General features: G+C 38.6%; 1 protein-coding gene across 5 annotated transcripts in view; it reads right to left on the bottom strand.

Annotated features, from left to right (window-relative positions):
* The window catches only part of anks1b (ankyrin repeat and sterile alpha motif domain containing 1B), a 312589-nt gene that overhangs the window by 105965 nt on the left and 190890 nt on the right, over window positions 1-15734 (bottom strand). For all 5 annotated transcript variants that reach the window (XM_056455663.1, XM_056455662.1, XM_056455665.1 and 2 more), the window contains 3 exons: window positions 11273-11919; window positions 8831-8903; window positions 3854-3960 (listed from right to left, as the gene is read on the bottom strand). In XM_056455663.1, the coding sequence (XP_056311638.1) occupies window positions 3854-3960; window positions 8831-8903; window positions 11273-11919 (827 nt within the window). The remainder of the gene's footprint in view (window positions 1-3853; window positions 3961-8830; window positions 8904-11272; window positions 11920-15734) is intronic.

The raw sequence follows: 15734 nt of genomic DNA, 5'->3' as shown, positions 1-15734 counted from the left end.
GCGCACACTCACTTATTATGTACATCTCGATATGCGAAAGTGTTCCTCCACATGTTTTCATTGAAGTTGTTCACAATAGTTATCCATCCACACAATTTGTAACGTCGTCAAATATGTAAACATTTAGCCACGGTTCGCGCTTCTGCTTTTGGATGCTTCTGGGGCAAAAGCAACTGCATGAATGCTAAAGCTTTAAATAAAAGTGAAACCATCAACAAAAGCCTGACCACTTCTACTTTTACAAATACAAAGGCAGCCGTTTAAAAGTCATTTCTGGTTAATGATGTCAGAATTTACCTGTATTTTGGAATGGATGTGTGAGCGGTCTTTTCCGGAAAAATTCCAGAACGTCCTTGCCTGTGTGAACAGCGCTTTTTTTAATCTACTGCTAAAGTCGTTCCAGAAATTTACCGGTATCACTGTGTGAAAGGTGCTATAGTCACAGGCCTTAAAAACACATGCAGATAATTCATTTTTACTGTATTGTACTTAAATTCTGCATAGTCTCCACAAATCTCATGTCTTTTGACCTGTGGTTCTTGCTCATGTGTAATCCCAACTCAACATTGCATATCTTGCGATGTGACTATTGTGAACACACACATTGCGATATCGATGCTTAAACGATGTATTGTGCAGCCTTACATGTGGAGGTTTTAGAACATAAGGCCAATATATTTATTCTATATTAATTTGCAGAATGTGGTATTAATAAGCGTCAAATATTCTCTCTCTCTCACTGAGTTTGCAACTGTGGTTATGCTAGTTATGCTATTATTCTACCTTAAAATAATTAGGATGCATCTGAATTCCACTGAAACAGCTTTATGCTAATGCACCTGTTGTGAAACTGACAGAACTTTTTCCTGAAAACATTTTTCAGTGACTGCAGCTTGTAAGCAATTTTAAATTAATGATAACCACTGTGAGAATTAATGGAGTCTTGAATTGTTTGTTTTTCTTTCTTTCAGATAAGGTTACATTCAGTATTTTGTATTGCTAGCAGGTAAAGTTGTCAAAGCCAGCAACACGACGCATGCTGACAAATCAACACTGGCTTCGGGAGATTTTTAACACCCTATTAAAAAATGCTCCGCAGGGAAACGGCGTAATCCATTTCCTTGACAACAGTTGGGAAGGAAACGCCAATTTTTAAACATTTCTATAGCTAAAATACTCTGTGGTCTATTCCTTTCTGTTCTACTGTTGCTGGGCAACGGCAGGGATGGATGCAGGTCAGAGCTGGGGGAGGGTGATCAGCATGAGGAACTAAACACTCGCAAAACCACTCATTACACACAAATCTACGCAAAAACATTAGGTCACACAATGTATAGGACTGAGCTCCTCTATCCACCATGTCAATGCAGGTTACGTATGTATGTAGACTATATTTCCCACGAGTCTGTGGCTCACCTGTCAACGCCACTGTTTTTAGTAACCGAATGTCACTGATTTCTGCACTATGGCAGTCATTCAGAACCATTGCTGAAAAGCAACAGATCATTTTACCAAAGCAATAGTAGCTGCTGAATTGTTTTCTTTAATTGGTAGAGCCACAGTCTGCAACAAACAAATTAAAAGTCTAAAAGCGTAGAGCTATACAGAACGCAATAAAACAAAACAGATTACAGTGACTCACTGTATCTATTCAAAGTCATTGTTCTAGAAGCGTGAAAAACCATATGAGTCATCTTAAAACTATATAAAATATGAAGTTCACTTATGTTCTGATCCTCTGTTTACTGCAACAATCATTCACTTATTCTTACACTTAGTCTTATTCTCTAAAATTAAGTTGTCTTGCCCTTCTGGCAAATATATATTTTTTAATATACAGTTAAAGTCGGAATTATTAGCCCTCCTGAATTATTAGCCTCTTGTATATTTTCCCCAATTTCTGTTTAAAGGAAAAAAGATTTTATCAACACATTTCTTAACATAATAGTTTTAATAACTCATAATAACATCTTTGACATGATGACAGTAAATAATGTTTTACTAGATATTTTTCTATACAGCTTAAAGTGACATTTAAAGGCTTAACTAGGTTAATTAGGTTAATAAGACAAGTTACAGTAATTAGGCAAGTTATTGTATAATAATGGTTTGCTCTGTAGACTGTCTAAAAAAATTGCTTAGGGGGGCTAATAATATTGACATTAAAATGCTTTTTTCTTTTATTCTAGCTGAAATAAAACAAATAAGAGTTTCTCCAAAAGAAAATAAATATTATAGGAAATACTGTGAAAGATTCCTTGCTCTGTTTGGAAAATAAAAAAAGAAGGCTAATAAGTGTGACCTCAACTGTTCATATATTGTTAGATTGTTATGCTTAAAATAAAGAAAATATACTTTTACATGATCTAAAATCAAGTATTAAAACTGTAAATAGTGTTTGATCGGATGCTCCAGTACATTTTTGCTTTAAGCACATACTAAAAGTTCTTTCTTTGTTTTACACAAGCCACTATATGTGGACAAAAAAAACATAATTAAGTGCTATAAAATTGTTTTTAAAAATAGTATCAGCTTTCCACAGAATTTATGGTCAACTAGCAAGTTTTCCTTTGTTAACCAGCTTGGTTAATATAAAAAAACAGGCATAAAAATGTGCCTAATCACCAGCTTAAGCAAATAAAAGTGTAGTTCACCAAAAAACAAAAATATACACACCGTTTACTCACCCTCAGGTTGTTTTAAACTTGTATGAGTGTCTTATTTATAATGAAAACAAAAGATATTAGATATTTTGAAGGATGTTGGTAACCAAAAAGTTAATGGTCCTCTATTGTAGGGAAATTACTATGGATGTGAATGGGGGCCAATATCAGTTTTGTTCTCTATATAATAGAACAGATAGCTTACATTAGTTCTTCAAAACATTACTTTTTTGTGTGTTCCTCAGAGGAAAGAAATTGGAACAAGTGGAGGGTGAGTAGACTGATGTTTTTGTTGTTGTTTTGAATGAACTATCCCTTTAAATACACTTTCCTGATCCATCAGCACTAATTAACTAGCCAATTAACCAATCTATTCATTTATGCCTAGTGTGAATTTTGCCGAAATTTTGCTTAAAATAGTCATGTTTCCTTCTCTGTAGAAGGATTTACTGGTAATCATAAATGTGCAAGCAGCATTGATCGACTCTTCCTGGAAGCAACATCTTTCAACATGCCCTATTATCTCTACAGGTGCTCCTAAACAACAGTGATTGTTTTGATTGGTGAAGATGGATTGCCTGAACACCTTCTCCCCAAAACACACGTCAGGCAATCACATTCATGCATCTGAACACACCCACGGTAGACATGTTTTCTGCATTGTCAGAGGAGTGACGTTGACCACGTGGTGGAATGCAATGTATCAATGAGTACCCATGCAGCATTGCATGAACAACAGATGATAAGGACAACAAAAAGTACATTAATATGGAACATAATTTAAAAAATAGCTTTCTAACTGACCTCTTACTGAAACTTTTAGAGTTTTTTGATAAATCTTTTTGATTCAAAGTTCCCAAATTGCTAATATGGCACGAAAGATACAGGATACCGTATACATATGGCATAAGGATACCTATGCTAAAGGTCAGGCAATAGATTTTCCTGCTGAATGTCACAATAGCCAAAGAAAACATCATGGCCTTTATAACATTTAAGGTCTACAAATTAAATGCTGAACAGACCAAAAAATAAAACACTGAGAATCATGCAAATCACAAAGCAGCTCACCTGAGAGCAACAAACACTTAAGCACCCACACAAACCCACACCACCCACAACAAGCAACCGATGACTAATAAAAAAAAAACAAGAGACTCTGAAAACCAGCCGCAGGAAAAGACACTTACCATAAACTGAACGTTGTCAAAGCCGTTAGACAGCAGGTGGTTTTCATACTGCACCAGCCCAATGTTGTCCAGCCACTGTCCCACAGACTGGACGGGGCAACGGGGGCCTATCAAGGGATGCAAAGGGAGGCGTTTAAGAAGTGAGTAGCCATCCACCCGGTAGCAGCGACAGTCCGGCTGCGAGAGCTGGCACTGCCACATCATGTTCCTTGCAAAGTGACTGTCAAACGAACCCGCCATGCTCAACAAGAGGCAGAGAGCGCCAGTGGAAACGGGAGAAACAGAAAGAGCGAGAAAAGGGATGTACAAAAGTGTTGTTCTTTTTTAAAAAGACAAAACTAGCGCTTAAAAAAACATAAAGCGGGAGCAAAGTAAAGAGGGTCCTCTCTGAAGAGTAAGTGTTAGGGTCCGTGCTGGTGGAGAAGTACGCCGGCTGTGGAGGTAGACATGCTGAAGGCTCCAAATTACATCCACAAGAGAGACGGGAGAGATGTGTGATCGCCACTGTGATCCTCAACCTGTGTCTCAATGTGCGGAGAGTGCAGGCATGTGCGTGTGTATGTGTGCACGTGCGGGAGTGATCGTGTGTGTGTGTGTGTGAGAATGAGTGTGTGAGAGATAGAAAAGGATAGGAATGACGGCGTGCAGCTTGCTTGGTAGATTTCTGTTTCTCCAGCACTCCCACACTCATTTGTATGCCTCTGCATCCTGTGCCACTGTGCGCTCTCTCTCTCTCCTCTCTCTCTCTCCCTCCCTCTCGGTCTCTCTTTCTCCCTCCCTTCTTTCCACTAGCTGTACCTCACATTGCCGATAATAGCCATCAGATCAACCCCAGTCTCTTTGTCTGAGTGCAGAAGCTGCTGTTGCTCCCTCCCACACACACACACGCATGCACACACACTGTGGGCGTCTGTGAGAACGGGTGGAAAGGCAACACAAATATGCTTTCTGTGGACAGAAAAATGAGGGACTACTGCAGAGACGAGAGGAGAAGTGAGGTTTAAGTATAGGAGAGGTGAGGAGTGGAAGCAAGACAACAGGAGACGCGGAGACAGAAGAGGTGGAAGAACTGAAGGAGAAAGAGAGATAATCAGAATATGCATGACGAAAGGTGACGATAGATGTTGGGAGAGGGTAAATTAAAAAGAAAGAAGAGGTAAAAGGGGAAAGGCAAAAGAGGTGGGATGAGAAGCTAATAGAAGAGGAGGTGAAAATTAGACGAGAAAACAACTAAGAGGAGATCAGGAGCAGAACAGTAGAGAAGGTGGAAGAAGAAGAGGCAAAAGAAAAGGAAAAGGTATTGATCGTTGAAGGGGTAAAACAGAGAGGAGAGAATACGAAGAGCTCGAGAAGTCAAGAAAGTTACAGCAAAAGAAGATGACAGTACAGGTGAAAGACGATGAGAGGAGAGTCAAAAGAGGAAAAAAGAGTAAACAGGAGGTGAGAGGATGGCTAGAAGAGGAAAGAATAAGGCTTTCAGACTGCAAGGCTTAATGCTCAAATCTGATTTTTTCCCATATCAGATTTTTTTGCATAGCTGTTCATACTGTTGTTAAAATGTGGTCAATATCAGATTTTCAGTGTGAACAGATACATAAATGTGTATACTGTATGACGTGAATAACGCACGTTGTCAGATTATGTTTAATATGATTATTGCCGTTTATGAACTGTAAATGAACTGATGGTTCTTATGTGTTTAAAACCTAAAATAATTTTTTGTGATCCAAAACAATTGATAATTTAACAATGAAACAAGTTTTTAACAAAAAAGTAACCTGTTGCAAGACTTGCCACGCAGTTTATCCTTTATATTTGGTTTTGTTAATGTATTAATTATTTACAGTAAGTGAAATATAGCATGTATTTCATGTAGGCCTACGTATTTTACTCTACTTTAAATCTAACTGAACAATCTTTTTTTTTTGGGATGGTTACAGGCTAATGGTTAATGTTTGGTTAACGGGGGCCACCTGTCATTTAAACAATATTCAAAATGGTGACAATTTATTTTGATAGTCCATTTGAGTATTAGCAGACTGTCTGCTTAATATCTGTTGATACTGCTGCTTCTACAGACATTTAACTGACTATAAGCAACTTTGAAAGTACTTGTCAATTTACACTAATCCTAACCCGAATCTAACAGTCTACTTATAATATATTGAGAATTACATGTAATGCAATATAACTAAAATTCAACAAACGAACCATCGAAATAAAGTGTGACCAAATAAAAAAACTTTTAATTTTTGGGGTGAATTATTTATCCTGTGTGCTCTTCTGCTACGCCACTGAGCAGTTGAGGATGTTTGCAGCACAAACCAGTACAGAATGATGACGTGTGTCGATCAAAAATGATGTAAAAGTCACATGAATTGCTACATATCTGGTCAGACTCGGTCGGATTGCAAAACATTATCTATATCTGATTAAATACCACATATGAAAGTGGCACAAATCGGAATTGAAAAGATCAGATTCCATGTGGTTTGGGCTGTTCACAATGTCATGACGCAGTCACATGTGGGCAAAAAAAAATCAGATCTGGGCCACATTTGCAGTGTGAACGTAGCCTAAGAGAAAGCAACAGGAGACACATGGTCAGCGCAAAACGGAAACAAAGGCAAAACGATATTTTTTAAAATTCCAGCAAGAGACAATAACCTTTTTTAGCTATTAGCAGATGCTTTTATTTGAAGCAGTTCACACACACACACACAGGGCTTGACATTAACACCCGCCAACCCGCAAAATGCGGGTAGATTTCAGCGGTGGTGGGTAAGACAGACACTCCCGCTAGCCACTTTGGCTGGTTAAAAATAATTTTTCCGGATAATAATTCTTAAAAGCAGAGTTCGACAATAAGAAGGGTCCAATATGCATGCAAAGACGATCTTAGAATTGAGAAGCAACACAACTGACAAAAATAATTGCGTTCGCGCGAGCAATAGAAAGCAGGTGAATACTGAATGAGAGGATAATCACTCGCGCTAACAGCTGTTTAAAATGCATGTGCACACCCATTTCTAGAATTGTGTCTAGAAACACAACTGATGTGACCGGTTCTCTTTCAAATAGACTAGACAAAAAGTGATGAACATGAACTCACATTCTTGCTGCTTTCAAGAGGTCCAGATGTGTCTTTTTGTAAGCAGCACCCGTTGCTTTCACTTTATCCATTCTTTGAACAGATTATTATTGGTTCTAACGTTAACTGTGTGTGTGATCATCCTTTCATTATCACACGGTATGTTTTTTACCTGCTTTCTTTTGTGTTAATATGGTTTAATTATCATTTTTTACAATAACATTGCTTTAATGGGAGATTAACTCCCCCTTTATGTGTAGTTAACTGGTGATTGGGGACCTTTAGCCAGGACAGACTACTGTGCATATGATTTGTTTAATAAAAGTATAGTGTACAGCTATATTTTGCTTGTTTTGACACATTTAAAATTTGTGGCTAAGAAGTAATTCATTGTTTATGTTTGTTTGGTGTGGTCAGAGATAAATTTGGTAAATTTTTCATTTTGAGCTCTGAAATTATGTGAAATAAAAACTAATTGTAATCCTATGAAACCATGACCCATTTGGTCATGATTATTGAGCAAGCTCATACACAAAAAGTGAAATGAATGAGGAGGCATGTGGAGATAACGCAAAATCTAAATCAAGTAATTTTAGCATGTCAAAGTCATATTTATGTGTATAAAATATATTTTCTCAACAATAAAATTGTGTCTAGTGAAAGTGGCGAGTGGCTAGTAATTTTGGAAAACTACTAGCCACAGTGGCTGGTGATCAAAAAAGTTAATGTCAAGCCCTGCACACCCACCATGAACACATATATGGAGCAATGGGCAGCCATTGATTGACCACTCACTTCAGCTCCTCAGCCCCATATGGAGTGTGGAAGAGAGTGCTGGTTATCCACTCCCCCACCTACCTGCTACATCTCTGCTGGAGTCGGGAATTGAACCTACAATTTTTGCATCACAACTCCAACTCACTAACCATTAGGCCATGACTGCCCCACGAAGTGGAGGAGAGGAAAGAAGGCAGAAGGTGAAGGCAACGGTTAATAGTAAGGAGTGATAGCAGAAAAGGTGAGGGGAGAAAATTGGATGAGAGAAAATAGAGGAGCAAGAGCAGAAAGTGAAAAGGAGGCTTGCGTTAGAGGAGTAAATAAGAAAAGAGATGATAGGAGAGGAAAGAATGACAGATGAGGAGCAAAAAGTAAAGGGGATAAGAAAAGGTAGTAGATATAAGAGGATGTCAAAGACAATGAGAACGAAATGAGGAGAGAAAAAAGTGAGGGAGAGGCAACACAAACGCTGAGAGGAGACAACAGGATAGAAGACAAGACAAAAGGAGAGAATAAAGGAAAGGAAGTGAGAGAGAAAACAGGAGAAGAAAAAGATTTGGCGAGACTAGAGTTGAGGAGGCAAAAAAAAAACTGAGAGAATGCGAGAATAAGAGAAAACGGAAGAGCCAGAAACAGAAAAGTCCAAAGAAAAGGAAAGAAGATAGAGAAGAAAGTACATTTCCTCATTGTTTGCTTTCTCATTTTCATCTTTGTGTGAATCACAGGACACTGATCTGAATTCTGCAGTCAATGCCCTCTCACTGCGAGTAACAAAACTCCCCAAAATCAGTGCTTTGAGGTCTAAACTGTCCATGCACTTCCTGTCCCCCTGCTCTCATTATGACTACAAGAAGAGCACAGTGACGAGAGGAGAGAGAGAGCACAGTAACCATGGTTACATCTCAAAAAGCTCCCTGTCTATGAACGGGTCTTTGACACTACTGAAGGAAACCCTCCTGTCTCACAGTGCTGCACACTTCACAGCCGTTAGTTGACATTCATATCATGAATGCCACGAGCCTCCTATAGTTATGGATATACGCGTTAAATGTAGAGGGAGGACTGGCTTTTTGCATCAACATCACACACACACACACATACGCACAAACCTGGGTGATCCTCTGTAATCCCCTCCAACTCTGTGCCAATTCCAGCACCTATGGAGCTCATAATCTTGTCAATCTGTGGAGAGTAAGAGAGAGAGAGAGAGAGAGAGAGAGAGATAAATTGTGTGTTTGCATAATAAAATGCTCTCGTCCCTATTTTTATATCCTTATTCCATGGCATTTCCCTACAGATTTCTCCTTGCTGCTCTTTTCCCACAAGCCCACTTTCAATTTTTTCCCTAAATGCCAGTAATTGTGCTCCAAAACCACTTAATTATTGGCTGAAAGCTGGGAATTTTGGAAAGGCAATTTATCACAATCAGCTTCGTTTGAGAAGATGTCAGCTCTAAGTGAACAGGAAGCGTATTTTTTTTGATGAATGTCTCCTCATTAAAATGACAGTGATGTTCGGAGGAAAGAAAGTGTCGCTTCACATCCGTAAAGCTGAACACCTGCCTTCAAAGAACAGTCCTCGCTGTCTCCCAGCAGACCACGCTTATACTCTAAAGAGAAAGCCGCTCGGAAGCCCCGATCAACGGATACGGAAACTCTCCCCTCTCCCCTTTGATCAGTTATTTCTAATATATGTTCTCCTCTGAAGACCTGACAGCCGGTTGAGGCAGGGGAAGAAAATGCTGTGACGCATTAAATTTATCGAGTGTAGAGTTTTAATCGTCATGTTAAGCTGGAAGCCCCCTGCGTCGAATCTGAATTACCGACCTGGAATGAATTGACTCTACAAAGAAGACTATACAAGAAATTTGAGTCTGTCAATTGAAGGCAAACAATAAACCCCATTATACAGTGTGTTTTGTTCATATTTACCAAAAATAAGAGCATATGATTTACACCAAATGCATTTTAAATTATTCATATGAGTAAACTACATACAAAGTCAATGAAAACTGGGTGGCCCGAATGACGCGGAATACGCAACATGTTTGGTGGGAACCCAGCATTATAATAAAAGTCAATGCTGCTTTATATTGCATAATGACTATCAACTACATCTATCATAATGTATGTTTGTTTTGCGACCAGCCCTCAATAGAAAATCAGTTGTTGTTCCATAGTTCTGCTTCTCTTAAGCCTCAGTCACACTACGAGCGACTCACGCTGGCAAAGCGACCATTAATTTTAACAGACAGTGAGCAACTTCTGGCAAACTCCGTGTAGGCGAGCGACAGCGAACCATTGGCTACCAGGTGGCTGTGTCGAGCTACGCAACAAAGCTGAGAATCCTTCAACCTTATGCAAATGAAGAGGGACTTTTTTGTGTGACAGCCAATAGGAGCACAAGTAGAGATCACATGATCCTGGTTGTTTTCTCTGTGCTGTAGACCTAAACAGACCTGAGTTTGCAGCAGGTCGCCACCCAGAGCGACAGGCAGCTGCAAAGTCACTGCTAGTGTGAATGAGACATTAAATATAACAATGGTATGGAGAAAGTTAATGACTTGTGATTGTTTATATGTGTCCTTGTTATTCACTTTGATGTGAATAATGGCTTTTGAGCAATCTGGGTTTCCTAACCTGGTAAAAAAGATTCCTCTGAATAAATATCCCAGAGATGTAATATCTATACTATATTTATTTGTAGCTTTAATATGTTATAATTAAATAAAAAGACAATTTTTAGAAAATAGTTAAGAATGTTGAAGAAGAATGAAATAGTAACAATTATACAGTCTTACAGTTATAACCGGAGCCCTTTGAGGGCAGCCCTGAGTGAAAATGAGTTTAACACCCCTGCTACAGGGAAAATCTCTCAAGATGTTTGTCAGAGATGTTTGGGTCATGTTTCTGTCATTTTTGTTATAACAATTAAGCAAACTTTCCTCTAAATCCCTGACTGCAAAAAAAGTTGAGCAAATGGCAATCAAAAAGTAAGCTCAGACACATTATGACAATGAGAAACTATGAGGTAAATGTGCTGTCATGACAATAATTAATAGACTTTATTTTCTCAATGCAAACAATACCAGCTTATTTATCATTCTAATTACACCCTACATTTTTTGTTGTTGTTTCTGTTTTGATTTATCAGTTCACTCAGTATAATTAGGATGTCATTTCTCAAAGGCACTTCCTCTTTTAATTGACTGATTGCTTAACTTTTTTTATGTGCTACATTACCCTGGATAAAAGCTGCCCTTGTGGAAAACAGATCACCGTCAGTGCAAAACAGACACACAAACCATGTCCCGGGCCTATCATTATGCACATTCACTATATTAAAGAAACGCATTAAAAATCATTTTGCTGTCATGACAACCCTGTTGAATAAATTCCAGCGAAAGGGCACGGTTTTGCATCACACATCAAAACCATACGCCGAGCATCCAAAGAAAACCTTTCAAGCCAGTCAGCTTGGTTACTTCAAGCTAAGTGAATTAATTAAGTGGAAATGATTCCACAATTAGCTGGTAATTAAAACGTTATTACCTCTTCCCACTCTGCGGTAAAGGAGGGGGTTCGCTCTAGTCTGCTGGGGCTGCTTTTACCAGGGCTGCTCTGCCCTCTGGAACCCCACTGCTCCTCTTCGATGGGAGACACGGCCACCAGGTTAGAGTCTGATTTAGAGAAGTTTCGGGACAGTTGAAGGTCCAAAACGTTTTTTGGCATAGACCTCATCCTCCCAAGAGTGCAGGCTCTTTCTTCGTAGCCTGTATTGCTGTTTGCTGGGTTAGAGCCACCTGTGCAGTTGCTCCGGGCCTCCCCGTTCCTTGCATGCACCACTGTGGTCTTGTCCCCCTGTTCGCCAAACGTTACAGGACCCTGGTTGACCCTGGTGTGAAAAATTGTCCTGTAGACTACCTGCGGTTTGACTTCTCTCTGGGTTTTAAGGGCAGACGCCTCGCTGCCAGTGCGAGGGAAGGGAGGAGAGTACTCTGGTGCTCGAAGGAAATTCCCGTGCCTGAGCGGAGGCTCAGGAACGCTGAACTTTCGCACTTTTCCGTACAGTTGGTAAGGGTTGTCAGGGGATTCACAGGCAGGAGATGAACCATGAAGAAGGCCAGCGAACTGCTCAGGAACGTGGCTGTTTCTCCGGTCGTCTCGCTCTATGCACTCCTTCTGGTACGTTGCTTCATCTGTAAGGGGGGTAAAAGAGAAGGAATAATTCAAATCAGATTTCCAAGGCTTCATTCTTTCTTTCCTTTACACAAAACACACAGACACAAGCACCTGAGTGGCTTTACAAATAAATACAAATGTGTCCACGCTGTGAAGAATATGCATTCAGACAGAGCACATGAGCTAGTGTGCGTGTAGATATACAGTATGTCATACGGTCGACTAGCTGTGTTGAGACAAGCTTAAAATGAGTGCCTTAGGCTGGGGGCAAACAAATCCGTTCAGTGAGGTGAGAGAGGTCCGCTTCTTGTCCTCCGCTAGACCCCTACGGCCCACAGAGCACTGTCTCCTGCACTGCCCCATGTAAAGAAGCCCAGGACCCCTTCACTAAAGAGCTCTTAAAAGCATCTGTCCTCAGGCGGAGACTAATCTTTAATGTAACTGAGGACATATCTCAGTTCAAAGAGGTCATCGGGTTTATTGAAGTCTTAATAAATATAAGCCATGCATGTATTTGTTCTTAGGCTCTTATGTTTGAAGGGAAAGTTCACCGCAAAATGAAAATTTGCTTTTCATTTAATCACCCTCAGGCCATCCAATATGTGGGTGACTTTTTCTTCAGTAGAACATTAAACAAGACTTTTAGCTGAAACTGTGCTTCTTGGTGACGATGCTAAACCTTCCTTTTGAGTCAAAACTAAATAAAACTAATGGCTGAGATCAAATTAAGAATCAATTTGTGAAAGAAATTGAACATTATTTTAATCATTATTACCTTAAATTTTATTGAAATTTTTGTTACTTCATAATAATGTTCTCAGTTCACATACAGTTTGCACTTCCAGTATCACCAGCTGATCTGTAGTTTCCCCAATTTACTTATAGAGTAAATGCATAGCTGAAGGACAAAAAATTATATCATATGATCATACAGTATTCAACAAAATATTGGCTCATTTTACTGTCTTAGTTGCTTGATCTAAGCTGATATTGATGAACCTGCAAAAAGTTCTGGATGGTTCAGTCCATATGGTGAACTGGATAGTCCAGTTTTGATAAAAAGAACTGGTTGGAAATATTGATCAGTTTGAGAACTAAACATACTGTTATTTTGGAGTGTTTGACAAGGCTATGGAGAATAATTTAATTGAACGATACTTTATTACACAGACTCAATGTATATATTTATGTTTGTTTAACTTTTTTCTTTCTTTCTTTTTTCTTTTTGCTTGCCAATCTTAAGCCAATTGTAATGGTTTATCTTGGTTTAATTTGGAATTTCCCCAACCAGCGCAGAGCCCGGGGGACCAGAGTGAGGTGCTCCGACTTGGCCTGCCCCCCTGGTCCTTTAGGGTGAACTATTAAATACAAGTTTAGGCATCTGTAGTTATAACATGTGACTAGGCAATATTTAATGGCTATAGAACCTGTAGTTCTTTAGTTGAGTCATAATAAATTACTGTCTCTAGATAGAATTTCATATTTCCACACATCAACAGAACAGCCATCAGCTGTGGCAAGCCTTATTAGAAATATGGACTTTATACCATTTTATAATGCCCAGTTAAAGGTACACACTTGAAGAAGAAAGAGTTGAAAATTTATTTGTGTTTTCTAATATACACAAAAATACACCTTTTTAAAGAAAATATGGTTTCTCCAAAATAAGTTCATGGAATTTTGTCTCTTGAACTTTTTAATCTTATAAATGTCAAAGAACATCTCCTCCTAATAAGTCACATATCGTGATTGAGCTAGCATTAAAATGTGCGATATGGGTAATGTAACTAAATTCAACACATATAATCTCTAACCTTTACATATGAACAGTAGTAATAGGTCATGCTGCTTATTCGGACAACTAACTATAGGTAACCTAAATTTGTATAATTCTAAACACATTGCTTATTGTGGTATTGTAAATCTAATTATTTCTAAATGGAACATTGTTTATTTAGTAGCTGTCTGACTTATTTCCAAAAAGACTGCATTATTCATACAGTAAAATGTAGTCAACTAAACATTTAGTATCTTTAACCAATGCACTGCATGCACACAGACATATTCAGCACAATCGGCTTTGATCCTGCCCAGACAGTCATATGAGTTGCTTTTATCTCTGCGCACATAATGCAGAATAATCAACTGAACAGAACACTCTGCTACAGGCCAAAATAACCACCAGAATAGAGGAATCAGAAAGAAACACAGAGAAAGCTGCTATTTTTATTTGCATCAAAAAAATGTCTATCTTGCATAAAGATCTCAGTGCAAATAAACAAGACCAAACAAAAATTCAGCTTTGATGAATAACTAAAAACGCCTCTCAAAAACCCTTCTGGTCTCGTTTTATCAAATCTCACCACCTCAACCAACCCCTGAAAGTGTCTTTTAAATTTAATTAAAACATGGGCCTGTAAAGCAACCCAGTCTTGGCATGTAATATAAATCACAGCACTTCATTCGCCTGTACTGCAATGCTGGATCTCATATCTTTTATATCAAGTGAAAAGCAGGATCCTGTGTGATAAATACGGGTGTGGATGGCGGAAGGCACACCACTTAAAAGGTTTCTGATGTGTATGCTGGATTGGAGTCCAGCAGTCACATTTACTGAATGCAAAAAGACATGACGCTAAACAGTATATCAGACTTTATAACAATCCAAGGGAGACATACAAGCCCTACACCGTCCTTTCCCGACACTGGTGCCGTGTTTCAGCTCGTGTAAACAGCATTTTCAACTGATAACGATCAAATTACACTCCTGCAGGCTGAGGGAGAGCTAAACAGGTGGAGACAACCAGAGATTCAGTAAATCTCACACACAAACAACATCAGTTTAAAGAGACAGTTGAACAAAAAACAAGAATTTGTTTCAATTAATGACTATATTATAATTAATAATTACTTATAATTATTAAAAATTACTTTACCATAAGGTACCATAATTCAGTGTAAAAAGCAATAGTTGGCTTTAAGATACAAAATTAAGTAAACCTGTTTCCTTAACATTCATTCATTAATTTTCCTTTTTATTCGCCACAGTGAAATGAACAGCCAAATTATCCAGCATTTGTTTAACACAGCGGATGCCCTTCCAGCTGCAACATGCAAACTCCACACAGAAATGCCGACTGACCCAATCCTTAACATTATTAAGTAAATTAACTATGTGCATAATTATTAAAATTAAGTCAGTCACTTAACAGTTCCAGGTAACAAGGCCTTTAAGCAAACAGGTTTACTACACTTTACTTTTTACAGTGTAGTATGCAAATACTGCATTGCATTATTCAAATTGTATTTGATTCATTTTATGCAATAAATAAAAGAAAACTCCACTTTGCTGAAAAAGAAAAGACAATGCCAGAGTTCTTACCAGGTTTAGAAAATATGACCATATCACCCCAATTTATCCTCCTTACACTGGCTGCCTGTTAAGTTTCATAATGATTATAAAATATTGCTTCTTACCTATAAAGCTTTTAATAATCTAGCTCCTGTTTATATAACCAACCTTCTATCTCACTAAAATACAACCCGCTCCTTAAGCTGTAAAAACTCAGGGTTTCTGGTGGTACCCAAAATAGAAAAGTCTACTAAAGGAGGTCGAGCCTTCTTAATTGTGGCTCCTAAACTCTGGAATAGCCTTCCTGATAATGTCCGAGGCTCAGACACACTCTCTCAGTTCAAAACTGGATTAAAGACCTATCTTTTTGGTAAAGCATACACACAATGCATCACAAAACAGTATGATACATGAGTGTGCTCCACGCAGGTGAGTGGGCTTGACAAACCATCTGTAGGACACACTCTTCCTGTCTTAACG

This window comes from Danio aesculapii, chromosome 4 (genome assembly GCF_903798145.1).
Source record: "Danio aesculapii chromosome 4, fDanAes4.1, whole genome shotgun sequence".
NCBI lineage: Eukaryota > Metazoa > Chordata > Actinopteri > Cypriniformes > Danionidae > Danio > Danio aesculapii.
This window is presented reverse-complemented; position numbering and strand designations above follow the sequence as displayed.